At 39.8% G+C, this 15,025-nt stretch overlaps 1 protein-coding gene across 1 annotated transcript; it reads left to right on the top strand.

The window, feature by feature from the left end:
- Positions 1-5,083: 5,083 nt before the first annotated feature.
- Positions 5,084-14,466, top strand: bcl6b (BCL6B transcription repressor). The gene is made up of 12 exons (XM_017723066.2): positions 5,084-5,204; positions 6,159-6,232; positions 6,351-6,568; positions 7,236-7,469; positions 7,913-8,080; positions 8,944-9,127; positions 9,401-9,618; positions 9,863-9,990; positions 10,471-10,626; positions 11,254-11,384; positions 11,732-11,869; positions 13,019-14,466. The coding sequence occupies exons 3-12, from the start codon at positions 6,351-6,353 to the stop codon at positions 13,166-13,168; spliced, it is 1,725 nt and encodes a 574-aa protein (XP_017578555.1). The 5' UTR covers positions 5,084-5,204; positions 6,159-6,232; the 3' UTR covers positions 13,169-14,466.
- Positions 14,467-15,025: the final 559 nt, after the last annotated feature.

Raw genomic sequence — 15,025 nt, 5'->3', positions numbered from 1 at the left:
CACATCATATGTCTTTAAGTATTAATGTCACACGCACTCAAAAAGCCTATTTATACCTTGTGTTCTCAGTGTGGCTGAATGAGGTCAGATTATAATGTTTCTGGATAAGAACATTTCTACACATACATTGTTTCCATTTTAATTTATTTACCTTTTCTTTATTACGATGCAAACGGACAAGCTCGCTTGGATGCTTTCATCGCCTGAAGTGAGAGAAGGCTCTTAGTTAGGGGCTAACTTCAGCCTTGCATAGCCTCCATCTTTTATTATTGAATTGTTTATTCTCTCATGTGCTAGTTAGCACTCGACTAACAAAAATGCATTCTGTTTATACTTGTGTTAAATGTGATCCGGATCTATCTCTGATCACCTCTGAATGCAGTATGAGTGATCTGATTGTAATACATTCACAGTACATACTAGGGGCGTTTACACCTTTCATGCATTCAGGTGAAATCTGAATGTGATCTGGTTAACAAAAACGCATGTTAATGCAAGGTGTAAACAAGCATAAGTGAGGATGTGGCTTGTGTTTAGGTCTTGTTGATCTTGATCCAGAGCAGTCCAGCCTCCACCCTGGGTCTCCGATGTAGTATTATGTTACAACTAATTAACCTTTTAATTGACATTCTAATTTTAATTTAACCTGTTTTCTAATATAAAAAAGGTTATTAAATCAAAAGATTAAATACATTCTTGCATAGTATAAAAAGCTATACCGCCAAAAAGTTTAAAAGATTTTCTTGCAAGAGTGAAGAAGATGAAAAACCAAATTTCAGCCATTGGTTCTCCTGAAGAAAAAGGCTTATCAAATATGCTCATTGCCCCAACCCAGGGCGCTGTCTTCACTCCTCCTCTCCGACCATCCTAGGTTTTCCATTGGCTATCATTATATTTGCTATGTTAAAATGACTTTTTGACACCTCCATGCTTTGTCTGACAAGGACCATTTTTATGACTTCTGCATAATGGCTTTTTTTTTATTATTTAAGAGTTACGACCCGTTCTTGCTCACTGCTTATCTATCTCATTACCAAAAGCTAGCTTGCTTTTTAATTAAAAGACAATATTTCTTACAGCTCATATCTGCTCATCTCGCAAGGCCTTCTAAGCAGTGCCTGGCACGGACACCTCTTCCCTAGAAGCATTAAAGCCTAACTTTCCGACCTAAGGCTGCCTGGGCCTTAGTTACAATGACTCTGTACTCTAGTTTAATAGTTTCTAAATTAATAACTGCCACAAACCTTTTATTATTGATAACTCAAAGATATATTTTATCAACAAATCCCTACAGTCTCCAGTGCAAAATCAACATTATACTGATGAAGATATGATAAAAATAGTAGATAATTCACTTCCACATCCTGCGTGAGATTACACATTTTGACCAGCAAGGTCTCCAAATCCCCAAATCTTACATAGTGTAACTTTAAATGACAGCAATATTAGCAAACCTTTAAATATGAATTAAAATTTTCATTTCATTTTTCCCAATTTTTCAGCACTGTAGTGAAATCATTAGACCTTTAATATTAACACATGCTTAGGCAGGTCAAATTAAAACAATTGTTGTCTGAAAAAAAAATTACATGCAAGTTCATGCATGAACACCACACATATAAATTAATACTTGCCAGATATAACCAGCACACAAGTCTATCAAGCAACAAAAGAACAAATCAATCTGTCTCATAAGCCTCTTCGAGTGTGCCAACTTATTAAGATTAGAGTCTTCACGTGCACATGTGTAGGTGTGTGTGTGTGTATGTCAAAACCTCTCCATGAACTGTGTGTATTGAAGATGAGGTAACTTCCCATTTGTTTTCAGCTTATTGGGGACCTAAAAGGGCCCCACATCCCCAGTCTCATTCTCCACACGTCCTTATTGACGGATGTCCTGCGCAGGCGTTGCATGCCTGACTTGTGTGTGTGTGTGTGTGTATATGTGTGTATTGCTCACAGGAAGCATCATGGAGAGGGTGTTCCATGGTTCCTGCACATCTGTGTGCTGCATTTCTCTAGGTGTTGTGAGCTTGTTTTTCAGTTGTGAGAGAAGGGTATCACCCCGGCTCATTTTTTTCACTCTCCCATTTCCTTCCTCATTATACCCATAACAAGGGCCCTCAATCACACTCAGACATATAAAGTCACAGGAAGACAGACAGAGAGGTTGCCGGCAGCTTTTGTAGCAGGCGTGAGCAGGGTGTGTAATCTGGCTTCACCTGCTGACTTGGCTGCATTAAGGGAGGATTTTCTAACTTGAGGTCGGCACCTGATTCCACAAATGAATAGAGATGATGATCTAGGATCAGCCCATGTCCGTCATCGCATTCTGTAGAAGCTGAAAGGCGAATATTAATCCTCAGTTATTGTCCCTCCTCTGTACAGTTTGCACAGAAAACTTTTCATACAACTTCCAGATGTGAAAACCCAGATGAAAAATCTTTAGAGGAAATCTTTAGACAGAAAGGAGGCAAGAAATCTTGAATGAGAAATGGTCGATTTCCTGTCTTTAGTTCAGTTGCAGATAATTTCTGAGCACGTGAGTTACATGATCTCTTAGTCAAAGATCAAAGGAGTTACATGTGAGATTGCAGGGATCTTTTGCTCTGCAGAAATATCTAAGCAGAATTCCACTGTTTTTTTTTCTAAACTGTTGCATAATTCAGTCACTGAGATGTTGAAAATGTAATTTAGAATGAAATGGTTCATTGTAGAAAAACTTTTCCTTGACTTCTTTACAGTGGTGGGGTAGGAACAAGGGAATGCAATGTCTAAAGTGCAAATATAGCCATTTTATTTAATGTCCAAAATGACACTGTCCATTTAATCAGCTCCACTTACTATTTAGGTGCACTTTGTAGTTCTACAGTTACAGACTGTAGTCCATCTGTTTCTCTGCACACTTTGTTAGCCTCCTTTTACCCTGTTCTTCAGTTTTCAGGACCCCCATGGACCCATTTGTGAGGTGGATCATTCTCAGCACTGCAGTAACACTGACATTGTGGTGTTTCAGTGTGCGTTGTGCTGGTATGAGTGGATCACACACAGCAGGGCTGCTGGAGTTTTAAACACTGTGTCCACTCACTGTCCACTCTATTAGATGCACCTGCATTGTTGGTCCACCCTGTAGATCTAAAGCCAGTGACGAAAGCTCATCTCAGACCAGTGCAACACACACTAACACACCAACACCACATCAGTGTTACTTCAGTACTGAGAATGATCCAGCAACCAAATAGTGCCTGCTCTGTGAGGGTCCATGGGGTTTATGCAGCAAAAAATTTAGTGGATGTCCCCTGTAACCAAATGTCCCACAAACACAAAAAAGTAGAGGACCCAGACTACAATAAAGCATTTAGAGTTGAGAATTATAGGAGGTCTGTAATCAACAATATTTCCTAAATCAGGAGCGTGATTAAAACCTAACTAAAGTAGTTGAGGAAAGTGCCCCAACCTCTCTCAAATTCACCCTATGGTTTAGCTCTATAGTTCAATATCCTCTACCCTATATGACCTATAACACAATTTCCTCTAACCATCTCTGAAAGCTGGGTGGGGAGGCAGATTTTCATTCTCTTAATATTACTTTCTGAGCTATTACCATTCCTTGGTACTGTTGTTTGCAACTTTGCAATGTAGCATCTGAATCAGGGGAAGCATCTGAAAAACCAAAAACAACGATGTTTTGGCCAGAGCTTCCTCACTCCTGAGAACACCGTTGCACTGCTCCACAGCTTAATGCTGGGGTGGTGGGGAGGTTATACCCACTAGGTGATGCTTGGCATTAGGCACAGTGACCTTAGGCTCATCTACAGAGCATTCCATTCCATTGGTAGTCCTTTCTTATGGAGATTGAACACCTGCATCAGAAATGGGGACACCTTAAAGTAGCTGCATTCACTAATTACAAAAGGGTGTATAATATCTGGGATACAAACTATGCAGTCATATGTAAAATTTGGCACCCCAATCACATTATGTTTGTATGATGTTCTAAATGAAATAACAATGAAATATCCTCTTTGGGGAACAAAGCACATTTTAATGCACAATTACTATTTATTTATAGTGTTTTATATATATACACACACACACACACACACACACACACACGTGTATATGTGTATGTGTGTGTGTGTGTGTGTGTATAAATATATATATATATATTTATATACTATTTTAAAGTTTAATGTTATTGTTACACCATGGGGTCTGAGAGTAACGCAATTTCAGTACACTGTATGTCCTGTACATACTGTAGTATTGATGAATAAAGCTGACTATTTACACAAATAACTGATATCTGAAGGAAATGACACCTCTTTATGCTTCCATAGCTTTGAAATTGATCCGAATATTAATATTATAAATATATAATATTTTGTAGTGCAGGGTGTATCACGGAGGGTGTTAATGTAAATTCCCCTTGTTTTTCAAAAACTTCCTCTCGGCCCATTTCCTTCGTCCTGGAGAGAGTCAGACAGGGTCAGTGAGGTCTGCTTTGCTTAGGTAACTCCTTGATAGTGTTATGGGACCTTCTGACCTTGCGACAATACTAGTGTGCCCACGCAAATGCACACAGACATACTCTCGCACGCACCCACTGTTTAGGCAAACACGCACCCTAACAGATAAACCAATATTCTCTGCATGCATCCACCCACACACAAACACTTAATATGGACTATGTACACAACAGATCAAAAACACAAACCTCACTTTCCTGTCATCACTTTACACTGCAGGCAGGCTTAAACACAAAAGGCTCTAATACATAACTATAAATACCTGAGGTGCGTTGGGGCCCTGGGGCCTTTTCCTGCAGCGCTTCCAACGCGCGTGGGCCGCCCGGGGAAGAGGGAAACGAGGATCCGGAAAGGCATTAGTGTTTAGGCCAGACCTCAGGCCAGTGTTAATGACTTTATTGTCAGGGTTAAGGTTAGGGTTTGGCGAGAGGAAGCTGTTCTCAGGCCAGCATAAAAACGACATCTTCTACCAACACAGGAAATGAGCGGCCCTGGACGCATGGAACTTCCTGCACAACATTATAAAGGCAGTCCTCCCTCTGGTTGCACTGGCCAGTTGTAAAAAGCATCATCTGAGAAGGGTGCACAGAATTGTGTGTGCAGTTGTGGGTTTGACAGCAGCAGAGAGGGGTCACAAAACCACAGCAGCGTGTGTTCTCGTCCCTGCTGGTCGGGGTGAGTTTATGTTGGTGATTATAAATCTTTGAAATAATAATTTATTTAATAAGCTAAATAATAAGCTAAACATTTGTTTGGTGAGAGATGCTATGTTTTGTTGGGAGACTTTCATTCAATGAAATTAAAAGCAATCAGGAAGTTTTTACTGGAAGCTGAAGCAAGACTGCCCTTGCCTTTCAGTTGTGGAGAGCCACTGGTGATTCTTTGAATGAATGGATGATTGAATGCTGTGCTATGTTTTTGTCTGTTTCATGGTCTACTTTGTATAATCTAAACAGTAAAATTCACGGTCAAAGTACTGTAAAATGTAATGGTCAGTACCTGTTCTTTTATTAAAAATGATAAAAGCATGTAAATAAACCATACATGTACTTTATTTCTGTTTATTTCTGACCACCTTTATTTCAGATTTCAGTTACTGTTATTACAGCAAAATGTCAATGTCAAATGTCAAAATTCTGTATGTTAGAAGAACTAATTGAACTAGTGAAACTATTGAATTGCAGTAAAAGGCATTATTTTTAAGTAATTAATTTTACATTTTAAAGATTTTAAAGATTTTTACCATCATTGAGAAAATAATTTTACTAATAATAACAAGTATTTGTATGGAACCCCTCCTGCCAAACGTTCGGCCTAATTGATCTGTGTAAATTGTCAGTGATCAGAGTTTTGCGGTCTTGTATTTAAGAGTCACTTCCTTTAAATAGTTAAGTAACTGTGAAAATAATATAGAATTTACATTAACCTTTGAAATGTACAGACTGATTTAATGCCTTTGAGCTCTAGAATTACTATTCAATTAATCTTAAGGCTTATTATTGAGTAATTTCTATGAATGAACTGGTAACTATAAAACTAATCTGTACATTATGTAGTTAAGAGAGTTATGTGTGGGCCTAAATGACCACATGGAAGAGATTCTGAATTAAATCATCTTTTCTTTTGCAGGTACGAGTAGGGAGCTGGTCTCCCCAGTCAGAACCGTTTAGTCTCTTCTCACCATTTCTAATAAGGCCAATAAGGTAATAAAGCAAGATAAGCAGGTCCAAATAAAGGCAATGTTTTTCGGTTCCATGCAAATGTTCAAACATATACCAGCTGGGATGTCTTGTCTGAACATGCCTTATTTGTCTTTGCCAGATGATGAGCAAAATGCAGATGACTGAGGGATGTGGGGTTTCCGTGCGGCATGATCAGGTGGTGGAGGTGCAGGGATATGTGAAGGAGTTCACACGCCACTCCAACGATGTCCTGCTCAATTTAAACGAGCTACGCCATCGAGACATTCTGACTGATGCCACGCTGCTGGTGGGCAGTGCCCGGTTGCGTGCCCACTGTGCAGTGCTGATAGCGTGCAGGTCAGTCTGCTGGGAAGCCCGGCACACGGGATGAACCCTCTTTCTCTTCTCCTCCTTCCCATCTCTCTTCCTCCTTCCTCTGGTGCTGATTCTGTTTTCAGACAGACGTCTCATTGTTTTGAGGATGGTTTCGTCATTTTTTATTCTCCTGTTGCCATTTATGCGCAGTGGATTCCTTCCTTCTACCCTAACCTTTATTCAGTCATTTGCCTCAAGAGGAATGTTGTGTACTTTCTAATTTTATAGTCTTTTATGTTTTTTACTTTGATATCTGAATATGAGGCCCTAATTTGTTGCAACCAGTTTTACACAGCTGCACTCCTAAAATAAAGGTGTCACATAGGTTTCTTTGAATTGATGCCAGAGGAGATACACTTTTGGTTCCTTAAAGAACCTTTCCATACATGGTTCTTAGAAGAACTAATCATATGAATGAGATGTGTGAATCTGATTAATCTTTTTAGAGTTCCTCAGAATGTAATGGTTCTACTCCGAATAAATGTTCTTCCTAGAACTGTACACCCACATTTAGGAACCGTTATGTTTAAGAGTGTACTTTCTATTAGTAATGTTGTGTTTTACCTCCACAGATTTTGTCGTGCAAACATGAGGTATTTTTAGTTTTTAATCTTAACGAGACTCTCTCTCTTTCTCTTTCTCTCTGCAGTGGTTTCTTCTACTCTCTGTTCTCCCGCCACACGGCCAGTGCTGTTAATGAGCGAGGGGTTTCCCTGTCACTGCCAGAGGGGCTGGATGCGGGCAGTGTGTCACTGCTGCTGGACTTCATGTACACCTCCCGCCTTCCTCTGACCCCCAGCACGGTGCCTGGAGTGCTCACTGCTGCCACCTACCTGCAGATGGACCACGTTGCCGACACCTGCAGAGCATTCCTACAGAACAGGTAAGACTGTAGACCAGGGAATTCAGTTCTGGTTCTGGAGGGCCGGAGTCCAGCACAATTGCCTGCTTCAAACCACCAAATAAACCTGGTAACTTTCCAATGCGTTGAATCAGGTGTGTTTAAGCAGGGCAATTCTTTAAGTGAGCTGGACTCTGGCCCACCAGGGCTGGAACTGATGACCCAGACGTGGAGAAAAAGACAAACAGAAACTGAATTGTGTTCAAAAACTTTAATGGAAAATCTAACCTACAGCCTAATGTTTTTTTTCGCAATTGCTCAGTACTACACAGTCAAATCTCCACATAACTGAATTTTACTCTCACAATTAACAGTGGTGAGGCCTGGAGGACACATGTAGTGATACTGATGGAGGATATCTGCATAATACCTCCTACCTGACTTTCTGTGTGAATCTGACCGAGATCATGTTGTCTTCCTCACAGTGAAGGGATGTGTGTGAGCCCACCTCTGGTGGAGTCGACCTCTAGAGGCCCCCAGGTGAATTCCACAGCACCTCCAGGTGGTAGACCCCCTCCAACACATCCCTCTTTCACCTCTTCCCCTTCCAGACCTGCTGCAGAGGCAGAGGAGCCCAGCCCTGCCAGAGCTAGGTAAGAGAGATAGAGACTGAGAGTGAAGGGGATGCAGGATTTAAAGGAGAATTCTGCTAATATTTTAAACTTTCTGCATAATTACATCATTCAAATGTAAACAAAATCTTTCAGAGTGGTTTGATGTGAAATGTTTAATTCTAGAGAAACTTACCAAGTCAGAAATGTGCACAGGGGTGGTGACAGGAACCAGGCACCCAAAGTGTTCAATGTCTTTAAGAGCTAGAAATCTATTATATGTAATGGGCATGTATACAGTGCCTAATGCCTGAGGCATTTTTTATGATGGGTTTTGAGATTAGCTTTTGACCTTAAAATGTATGTTAAAATGTGGTTCTTATCATCTCCACTGTAAAGACTGAGCTGTTAAGTTTCTCTACAGTCCACCATTTCATATCAGTACATTCTGAAGGTTTATAACATTAGAATATTTGGTTCTTTACATCGTTATGACTGATTTATGCATAAATATTAAACAGATTGTTGAATTTCCCTTTAAGATCCGTCTTTTCCAAGAATCCAGTAAAGTGTTTGCAGCTTTTTACAGTTCACAGATGAAAGAACTCAGTTGTATGGAAGAATTTGGTAGATATCTTACGCTTAATGTGTTTAAAAGGGTCACTTGCTATACATCAGTGAGGGTAATATCCCAGGGGAAAATAGGTTAAAATACAAGACATGTTCCACACTTAAAAAGATGAAAGGGGTAAACCATATATAAGAACAGTAATAATGTCCTATAGCACAAGGACAGAGAAACTAAACTGTAAACTACATCTGATACATCAACCGCAATCACAGTAGCATAAAACATAAAGTAATCAGTGTCATACTTATGAACCCATAATTCTTATTCTTTGCAGAGTTCCCGGAGAGAACTTGACCTCACTGAAGCCTGTTCCCAGACCTCAGAGCCTGAAAGTGGAGAAGTCTGAACCTTTGTCTTTTTCCCCCAACACTCCATCTCCACACAGCCCTGCTCAGTCCAACGGCCAGCCCAACTCACCTGCCGAGTCCAGCGGCTGTAGTCTCTCCCCTAAACTGAAGGTGTGCTGCCTGTCTGTGTAATCACTGAAGATAAGCATATAATCAAATAGCTGTAATGTTCTTCATTCCATTTTAATTTGTTTGATACTGCTGTACAAACGTTATGATTGGATTCAGGTGTCTGATGATCTCCTTTGTATTGGGTCAAGTTTTTTTCTCTGTTTTTCACTCTGAGTATGAAAGTTGCAGTAATATATTTAGCTGAACAACAACAGAACAGTTTGTCTATGTTTCCACAGCAGCATTTAAGAATTTATCATCTCATCTTTACAGCCACGTTCTGAATCCAAACCTACTCCTAAGGCCTGTAACTGGAAGAAATACAAATACATCGTCCTCAACCCTCTCTGTGCTACATCTATTAAAGAGGAGGGGACAGGCGAAGAGCAACAAACATTTAACCACTCCCCCACTGACAGTGATAGGACAGACACCACACCCAAACCATCTGAGGAGACATGGCCTAAGACTGGACATGGGCTGAATGATGTGTATGTTGCTTTGGCTTTATAGCATATCCAACTCTGTGTGTTTATGCTGTTACCATGTTAATACGTTTCCCACAGAATATTTAACCATTGCTAAATTATTGTTGTATTTTCTCTAAGTGTTATAAGAGGCTATGTTAAGACTGGGTTTACAATAATAAAATGTTGTTATGAAGCTTTGTAAAAAAAAAGCTTTTATGAGTTGAATATGAAAAATATAGCTGGGTAACACCTTTTCTTTATGCAGGCAAGGCCTGTCTCCAGTGTATGACTCAGCACAGCAACAAATGCCCTTCACTCCTCACCATGGGCTCTCACCACACCCAGCGGACACTTATAGGGGACCACTGGTCACTTTTAGCCGAGAAAACCAAGGTTAGCACAAATCAGAACCCTCTGTTTGTCCCATATAACATGAATATGTACTGTAGGGGCTTCATGCCTTATAGAAAAGTCACATATATTTCATATGTCTAATGTGCAAAAACCATATGTAATGCATGTGACTTTTTCATAAGGGATTTTTTATGTCATGCTGGACTAATTCCTTATTTATTAATTACGTCTTTGTCTTAATGTGTAACAAAATGTGTTGATCAGGCATAGTTGGCCCACCAGAAAGTTAGCCTAACTCCATCCCCTCAATAGAGGACAAAAAAGTAAAGGAAATTAGTGTTTATTGTCATTCCTCAATGTAACCTGAATACATCAGAACAAAATGTCATTTAAGCCTCACACGCAACAGCAGCACATTACACATGACTACATAAGATACATGACATGAAAATATGTGGCAGTGTAAAACAGGGAAAAGGTACATCAAATGACAGGATTTGTATCTATTGTTCTTCATAGGTTTCTGCTCTGTGTATCAGCACCCCTGCCCCCCTGTGCTGGAGGCTGCCAAACAGAGCGCTCATTTATTTGGGAAGCTTCAGATCAAGCTTGAGAGCCACTCCCCTGTGATCTGTTACTCAGGGAACCAAGGCAGCACAAAGCCTGCCTGCTCAGGTACAGCAATTATTCCTCAGACCTGCTTAAAGGAGAACCCTAGTGTTTTTCTACCTATCAGCCATTTCTTTAGCATGTGGTGGATTACCTTAGATAATTACTTTGATGCAGTTCCCAACACTGTTAGAAATAAAGTTACCGTGCGGGTACATTTTTTGTTCTTCAAGGTAAAAAAAGGTGTAAATGTTCCATCAAAGGTAAAAAAGTAGTTCTAAGGTCCAATTCTGTACTTTAAATATATTTTTCCAGGTGAAGTACATATTTGTACCTTTTCATAGCCTAATGTTTTAAAACAGAATAATAAAATAAAAAGGCTGGAGACAAACTGGGTGTGTGGAGTCAATGCAGCTTAGAAAATATAATTTCAGTGGATTATGGTACAGGATAGAAACCGATGAGCAAGTGCTGAAACACCTTCCCCACTGGCTTCTATTATAAATGTACTATGAGTCAGTGGTTTTTCTGTTCTTTTCTGGGTATATTATTGTCCATTGTAATCAACTGTATGTTACATGAGGCAAATAGAGATTATGTTGAAATATGCTGGAGTACTAGAGAGTACTGGAGAAATAAACAATTAATATTATAAACAAGCCATCTGAACCCTTATGTCTAATTATTTTGTAGGAGACAAACCGTATCGCTGTAATGTATGCGGGGCTCAGTTTAACCGGCCAGCTAATCTGAAGACCCATTCCCGCATCCACTCAGGAGAGAAGCCCTATCGCTGCGACACCTGTGGAGCTCGATTTGTCCAAGTAAAGTATAAGACTAATGTGCTACACTGTACCAAAGCATCATTACATTTTAAGTAGATAAAGTAATAGCATTATTATGTAAAAATAGCAGTATCACCTAAACACCTTCAAATATGTATCACTAAAGGAACAGACACATTTCTTTAGTCAATTGTTGATGAGCTGAATCAAGGGTGCTACAGCAGGGAAACTAGTAAACTGTAGTTTTGTAGCCCTTATGGTGATAAAACAACATGACACACAAATCCACAGGGATCCATTTAACTAGAGCACTGGAAAAGTGTAGTAAGCTTGTGTTACCCGTTCACTCACAAGTGTGTGTGTATGTGTAATTGTATATGTGCCAGGTTGCTCATCTGCGCGCTCATGTACTGATCCACACTGGGGAGAAGCCGTACCCATGCCACACCTGCGGAACACGTTTCCGTCACCTGCAGACACTAAAGAGCCACCTGCGCATTCACACAGGGGAGAAACCATACAGTGTGAGTACTCACGTACAGCTAATGCACACACACATAAACAATTTGGATTAAGTGCACATATCACATTAATTGAAATATAGCAGCCTTTTAAAATAGGGTACTTAGCAATTAACAATATTACTGTTTAACTACAACGTAAACTTCAATGCAAACAGCTTGAACTATTCTTAGGTTATAGAAGTGTTTAGAAAAAAATTGGGAAACTGCAGGATTTACGGCAGAGAAACCTGCGGACTCTTTACCGATTGCTTTACAGTGGTGGTAGGAATCAGGGGTTACAATGTCTGCAACAAACACATTAATTAAGCCACTACTCCTTCTGGGTCATGGGGGATGCGGAAGCCTATCCCAGCACTCATTTGATGGAAGAAAACTCCACACAGGAAGGACCCTGGTTGCCCAGCTGGGAATTGAAGCCAGGCCCTTCTTGTTGTGAGGCAACAGCACTGATTCCTATAACCACCACCGTGAACAATTCTGACTTTCTGTAGAAAGGAGCATTTAAAATGAAACAGCTCTGTATGACTGTGTTTACACCTTACTTGTAATTCTTGTTATTCATCATTAATCTTTGGTGTAGATACAGAAGTAGGAACGTGTGGACATTTGAGCATAATAGTCTAACAACATGAAGCAAATGGTAATGAATGCTTGATTTGCGGTAAATTAACCTTTTATCGATGTCATCTAGAATTCCAATAATAAGAAGAAAAATGGAAAACAACATTATCACTAATAATCTGCGCACATGGCAGTCAGTACAAAAGGAGGGGGCAGTCAACCTTCACCTACAAGCACAGCTATTGGCACCCAAGCTGCTCACTGCTGATGGTTTCCTACCAAATTATCTGCATGAAACAGGACGTGCACCATGTAAATGATATGTAAATAAGGGAACAATCATGAATCAGACACTGAGTAGTGTGTACATCATTGAAAGACGTCAAATCTGCACTCTTTCTTACTCAACTTTGATAAACAGGGATCAACATATTTGTGTTTCATCCCATTACAGGCCTTAAGAGTAGGTCTGGATTCAGAATGTGGTTGCAAAGATCATTTTAAGAGATACAAGGTTATGTTATGACGGTGTTATATTAGTGTTTTCACAAATCTTCTAATGTAATGGTTTTACCCTCTCTCTCCCAGTGTGAGAAGTGCGATTTGCGCTTTCGTCATAAGAGCCAGCTGAGGCTGCACCTGAGGCAGAAGCATGGGGCTGTCACCAACACCAAGATCCGCTATAAGGTTCTGGCAGACCCGTACCAGACTGGGACAGCCGTACTGCAGAGCTGCTGAGGGATCCAACATATACTCAATCAATTCACACAATTCCTTACCCTGCAAGCTCGCTCAGGGTGGCGAACCTTCACCACTTCCACAGCCTGAAATCTGGTCTCGTTTCAGGCAGAAATCAAGTCAAGTCAAAATCCCTGTCAAAAGAGTTTTTTTTAAGTTAGAAGTCATTGGATGTCTATACCTGGGGACTTCTGAAATGGCTCACCAGAGATTTATATGAAGAGAAGAGCATGAAAAGTATTAACTATGAGGCTTTTAAGATTGTTTAATAAAAAGAGGTGGAGTACAGCATTCTTGGAAAGCACACATGTACCAAAACACAAAAAAGCCTTCCAGAAATGCTGCTCTCCTGCGCTAGACGTGCTGACTGTAACTCTTATTACCTATCATGCTTTCTACTTTATTTATTTGGCCAGCTGAACGTTCTTTCTCAAAAGTTTTAATAGCAAATATGTGGAGTAAAGACAAAAGCAAAAAAATAATAAAAAAGAAGAAATGACAAGGTACCTACAGCTGTCAAGCGGTTAGTAATTTCAGATCAAAAAGGAAAGTGATGTAGATGGTATGTGGAGAGGTGCGTTAGGAGTTCAGATGGAGAAAGAGGAAATGCAAGTGAAGATGCTTAAGAAGTGAAGAGCAGAAAGTGCTGGAAAAGAAGTGTGATGAAAGAGTCTGTATGTCGTTTAAAAAGGAACCTGCAAGTCTATACTGTTATTGATGGAGTGCTTAGATTGTTTAATTTTGCCAGTAGTAGAAGTGTGTCTATGCAAACGGCTCTGATTATGAGTTAGTCATTAAAAATAATGTGTAACCCTGTTTTTTCCCCATGTTTGCATTCATATTTGGCACTGACTAGTTAGATTTCTTTTCCTTCTTTGAGAAAGAAAAGTCTTTTGCTTGCCTGTATGTCAGTAGGTCAGTGGTTGCCATGTTCTCATATTTAATGACAGCCTAAAGACGTTATATTTTAGTTACTTGTGCACTAACAAATGTTCCGCTGTACTAACTTAAAAAGGCCTGGAGCCTGTTTATTTTAATTAAGTAACCCTACTAAATACGTTGAAGTATCCTCAGTTTTGTTTTAATGATATTTTTGATTGGAAAGTATATTTTGTTGATGGTTTGTGATAGTCTAGGAGTCCAAGCAGGCCAAGGACTCAAACGAGCCAGACAAAGTAAATGTAAAGGTTGATGAAGAGGATAATGTTGACGTTGTCAAATGTAACGTTCTTTTGCTGGACAAAGACAAGACCTATTTTATATAAATTAAAATTAAATTAATTTCTTTCAATCTGAAATGCAGTGTCTGTGGTCATTCAGTGTGTTGCCTTGTTTAGGGATCAAAGAAACATACACATAGTTCCAATTTCTGGAATCATACGAGTAACAATCTCTTTATTAATGAAAGCACATAATAAAATATTTTGTCATGTTGCCTACTAACCATGTACATCACATATTTCAAGGTAGGAAAATCTACAGCTCCCTTTACAATGCATTTCAGTAACTGTACTGGTCACAAAGTTCAAGTGGTAAGTCATGTTTCTTTATCTCTGGGCTCCAAAACACACAATGCTTCTCCTCCTCATCCTTCCTTCCTCTGGTTAGATCACCACTAGCACAGGCTGAGTCATTCTAAAGTGCTTCTTTTCTCTACGGGTGGTGCTAGACCAAGAACAATGAAGTGGAGGGCACCTGCTTCCTGCTATGAAGTAAAGCAGGGTGCAAACACTGGGTCATTCATGTGCAGCTCAGGGCAGAAGCAGCAGTTTATGTTGATATTGGAGCCCTCACCCAGACTTACACCCAGATCTACACTGTGGTAGAAAAAATTGCTCTCCGTTGAGTCTGAAAACT

This window comes from Pygocentrus nattereri, chromosome 2, assembly GCF_015220715.1.
Source record: "Pygocentrus nattereri isolate fPygNat1 chromosome 2, fPygNat1.pri, whole genome shotgun sequence".
Lineage (NCBI taxonomy): Eukaryota > Metazoa > Chordata > Actinopteri > Characiformes > Serrasalmidae > Pygocentrus > Pygocentrus nattereri.
The sequence above is the reverse complement of the archived record's forward strand: the minus strand, read 5'-3'. Positions and strand labels throughout refer to the sequence as shown.